We start from the raw sequence: 4,791 nt of genomic DNA, 5'->3' as shown, positions 1-4,791 counted from the left end.
TACTATACGTATAAAATAATCTAACAATTACAATAATAGTCTATCGTAATAAAAATATACAACAATTACAATAATAGTCTATACGATAAAAATAATCAACAATTACAATAATAGTCTATCGATAAAAATATCAACAATTACAATAATAGTCTGTCGATAAAAATATCAACAATTACAATAATAGTCTATCGATAAAAATATCAACAATTACAATAATAGTCTATCGATAAAAATATCAACAATTACAATAATAGTCTATCGATAAAAATATCAACAATTACAATAATAGTCTGTCGATAAAAATATCAACAATTTTTTGTAATATCTATACAGTCAATTCGTCATAGATCGTTTTTAACATATTTCGGAAGTATTAATCACATCGTTTAATTATATGATACTAATGACTCAGTTGGATCCAAAATAGTAATTAAAACAATAGGACACGAAATTCCAACAGTTGACTTAACCGTCAACACTAGAGGTGTAAGGGTTTCTTGAATTCTCTTCGTGCCCTAGGACAGTATTATCAATGTTGTTAGGTTTTCACATATTATTTGACGTATGAATGTAAAAACCATAAATGTACCATCCAAAGCTGTTTGTATATCAAATCAAATGACAATCTATTAAAGTAATATTCAGTCTTCGCAGCAAGTTTTATTTATGTAAATATTTTTGTAATTTATTAAATTACCATATTTCATCAAAAACTGTGTTTTGAACCTAGCGGAAAAAAGAGATATTATTTTATCATCAGAATTTTATTGAATAAAAGTATAAAACATCCATTATGAGTTTTTCTTTTAGAAGTACATGTGTATATAGAGACCGCTATTGTGAAATATGTGTATTAATAAGTTTATAACTTCATTCCGTATCATTATACTTGCTTCAGGTAATATATAAATCTAAAAGACGTGAGTTTTTTCGAAGATACACTAAATAATTCAGGTGAACAAATAAAAAAACATTAAATATAAAGCCTTAAGGTACAAAAAGTTTCTAACTGTAATAAATATTCCCCAAAATTCAAATTGGTTTTATCTAAGTATATAAAGTAATTAAAATTAATTCTGAAAATTACGTTTCATTGTATGTTTTTCCCATGCTATGCCTCTCAGTAAAGTCATATTTGAATTCATTTCATATTATATCCTCTTAAATGATCCAAAAATACTTCAAATCAGATATGTGTAAAATAGTATTTCAGACCAATTTTTTTTATTTGTTCAAGTTGTCTAACCCAGCTAGTGTGATCCGAATTGAATGAAAAGCCTCAGGGCAGTGAAACATGATACACAAAAGATAGACCTGTGTCTAAAATCTGCAAAGGATTAGATAAAACTATTTTGTTACAGATAAAATAATTCTAGTGAAAAAGATATCAGGTGTTTTATACAACATAACTGAACAACTGATTGTTTGTTTTCACATCCTAAAGGCGATGAGCGAGCTAACGAACAAATTCATCTGACTGTCCTGCATACAATGTACTTGCGTGACCACAACCGTTTAGCTACCGAACTTTCTCGACTGAACCCGCATTGGGACGACAATAAGATATATCACGAGACACGGCACATCATGGCGGCCGCCTTGCAACACATCACTTACTATGAGTTTTTACCCATGGTTCTCGGACAAGACATGATGTCGCGATACAATTTGACTCTAAAAACTCACGTAAGCCTTTTTTTCCATTTTCACAGGTAGTTTGCTTTAAGTTGTTTAACCAAGACAGCTAATATTAACTATGGCTTCTTTGTCATCATCTCAAGTCAGGTTCCTTCTTAATTTATTTCTAATGTGGCACATTATTTTATTTTATAAGCCATGTTTAGATTTGTGAAAATATATCAAATGTAATGGGGATATTTTTTTCGTATTATTATGAAAGAGTAATATTATTCGTACATCAAAAATGTGATTAAGTTATCTAACATTGTTGAATTTGTTAATAGGTGTCAAGTAACATTGTGCTGTTGCTAAAAACAAAAAAAAAAGTTTCATTTTTTTATGTATTACATCTAGGGCTATTGGAACGGTTACGACCCTGATGTGCACATGGGAATGTCCAATAGTTTCCAGTCTGCCGCTTTCCGATTTGGACACACTTTTATCCAGGGTATGATTCGGAGATACAACAAGTTCCATGAATTTGTGGGTAAGTATTAAGGTTACGTCATAGTGTGTGTGTGTGTGTTTCGTTATGGTTAGTGAAATAAACAAAATAGTTTCAAGGAACTAAGGTTTCATGTTAAATTGTAGTTGTGTAATAAACGAATAGTAATCTTAGCAAACCTAGGTTGTTCCAAAACTGCAACATTTTTCCCATTCTCACCAGGTGAGGATCCTCTTCGTACTCTTTTACGTCAACCTTATATCCTCTACGAACCTGGTAAGATTGATGAGCTTATTGGTGGTCTTATCAACACTCCGGCTCAAACTTATGATCCTTTTATAAGTCAGGAGGTAGGATAGTCTCTGATTTACTTACATATAATCTTACTCTTAGTTTCATAATAGCAATTTTTCGTTCTTGTAACATTATATAGATGTTCTTCTATGACATCATGTAATTTATACCAATCCTCAAACAATGAAGCGTTTTATTTCAGAACGAATGATTGGATAGCAATTGAAATTATGAAGTATGTAAAAAAGTTTAACACTTTGGACTTGATCAAGACCGTAACTGGAGTCTAAATTCAGACTAGGCTCAGGGTCTGGGGTCCACCTGAGGCCATAAGAGAGTCCAGAGCTAAGCCCAGGTGGGGGAACAGATGGACAAATTCCTATGATAAAAATTATTTTAAATATAGTATCAAATTTTACGTATAGACGTTTTGGAAAACCTTTCCAAAGAAAATTATTTATTTCATTATTGTAAATAAGACATAATATAAAATACCTAAGGCTATGCTCGGCAAAGTTTCAGATGAGATATTTGTCGTTTGGTAGTAAATTAAGATTGTTCTGAAGATGGGATGTGATTGGAATCAGGATTTTGATAACGTGGCAAATGCTTTAGCTGACTTTATGAACATTTTATCGTTCGTTTTAGACCTGTTCAGTTTTGTTTTTAAGTTCTGTAGATGACGAATTTTTTTATAATGTTTAATCAAGAAAACCAGAATTTTTCATATGATGACTAATCGTTTCGTAATTTAATAATAGTCTTTTAGCATTTCTAATATTTCCTCCAATCTATACCCATTTCTACAAAGACTTTTATTTCATTATAAAAACAAAAACTTTATGATATTCTTAAGTGTAACCAATTGTCTAATTCTGAAATGGAAAATTAAAATAATTTCATGTAATTGCACTTAAAAAATCCGTTATTATATGTAAAAAAGAAACTTTTATGTTGTATACGTATCAATAAGACCTTTCGCAGGGTTTCAATACCCGTGGTGGGCAGAGCACAGATAGCCCATTGTGTAGCTTTGTGCTTAACTACAAACAAACAAACCTTTCGTAGGTAACCAACCACCTGTTTCAAGTGCCACCTATGCCCTTTGGAATGGACTTAGTTTCCTTCAACTTGATGCGAGGACGAGAGACGGGAGTGCCTGGCTATAACTTTTTCCGAGAATGGTGTGGCTTGGGACGAGCCCAAAGTTTCGAAGAGCTAGAAAATCTAATGAACAACGGCACTGCTCTAAAGTTTGCGCAGTTGTACAAGTAAGTGGATGTTTCAAGTATATATCAGAACCAGCTTTCACTTTGATATAAGTAAGTGGGTGTTTCAAGTATATATCAGAACCAGCCCTCACTTTGATACAAGTAAGTGGGTGTTTCAAGTATATATCAGAACCAGCCCTCACTTTGATACAAGTAAGTGGATGTTTCAAGTATATATCAGAACCAGCTTTCACTTTGATACAAGTAAGTGGATGTTTCAAGTATATATCAGAACCAGCTTTCACTCTGATATAAGTAAGTAGGTGTTTCAAGTATATATCAGAACCAGCCCTCACTTTGATACAAGTAAGTGGGTGTTTCAAGTATATATATATCAGAACCAGCTTTCACTTTGATATAAGTAAGTGGGTGTTTCAAGTATATATCAGAACCAGCTTTCACTTTGATATAAGTAAGTGGGTGTTTCAAGTATATATCAGAACCAACTTTCACTTTAATACAAGTGGGTGTTTCAAGTATATATATCAGAACCAGCTTTCACTTTGATATAAGTAAGTGGGTGTTTCAAGTATATATCAGAACCAGCTTTCACTTTGATATAAGTAAGTAGGTGTTTCAAGTATATATCAGAACCAACTTTCACTTTGATACAAGTAAGTGGGTGTTTCAAGTATATATCAGAACCAGCTTTCACTTTGATACAAGTAAGTAGGTGTTTCAAGTATATATCAGAACCAACTTTCACTTTGATACAAGTAAGTGGGTGTTTCAAGTATATATATATATATCAGAACCAGCTTTCACTTTGATACAAGTGGGTGTTTCAAGTATATATATCAGAACCAGCTTTCACTTTGATACAAGTAAGTGGGTGTTTCAAGTATATATCAGAACCAGCTTTCACTTTGATACAAGTAAGTGGGTGTTTCAAGTATATATATCAGAACCAGCTTTCACTTTGATACAAGTAAGTGGGTGTTTCAAGTATATATCAGAACCAGCTTTCACTTTGATACAAGTAAGTGGGTGTTTCAAGTATATATCAGAACCAGCCCTCACTTTGATACAAGTAAGTGGGTGTTGCAAGTATATATCAGAACCAGCCCTCACTTTGATACAAATAAGTGGGTGTTTCAAGTA

The 4,791-nt window shown here is 32.2% G+C and overlaps 1 protein-coding gene across 1 annotated transcript in view; it reads left to right on the top strand.

Annotated features, from left to right (window-relative positions):
• The window catches only part of LOC106464184 (peroxidasin homolog), a 25,964-nt gene that overhangs the window by 17,535 nt on the left and 3,638 nt on the right, over nt 1–4,791 (top strand). The window contains exons 11-12 of the mRNA XM_013924310.1: nt 1,445–1,686; nt 2,035–2,150. Coding sequence (XP_013779764.1) covers nt 1,445–1,686; nt 2,035–2,150 — 358 coding nt within the window. The remainder of the gene's footprint in view (nt 1–1,444; nt 1,687–2,034; nt 2,151–4,791) is intronic.

Source organism: Limulus polyphemus, unplaced genomic scaffold, assembly GCF_000517525.1.
Source record: "Limulus polyphemus unplaced genomic scaffold, Limulus_polyphemus-2.1.2 Scaffold1581, whole genome shotgun sequence".
Classification (NCBI taxonomy): Eukaryota; Metazoa; Arthropoda; class Merostomata; order Xiphosura; family Limulidae; genus Limulus; species Limulus polyphemus.
This window is presented reverse-complemented; position numbering and strand designations above follow the sequence as displayed.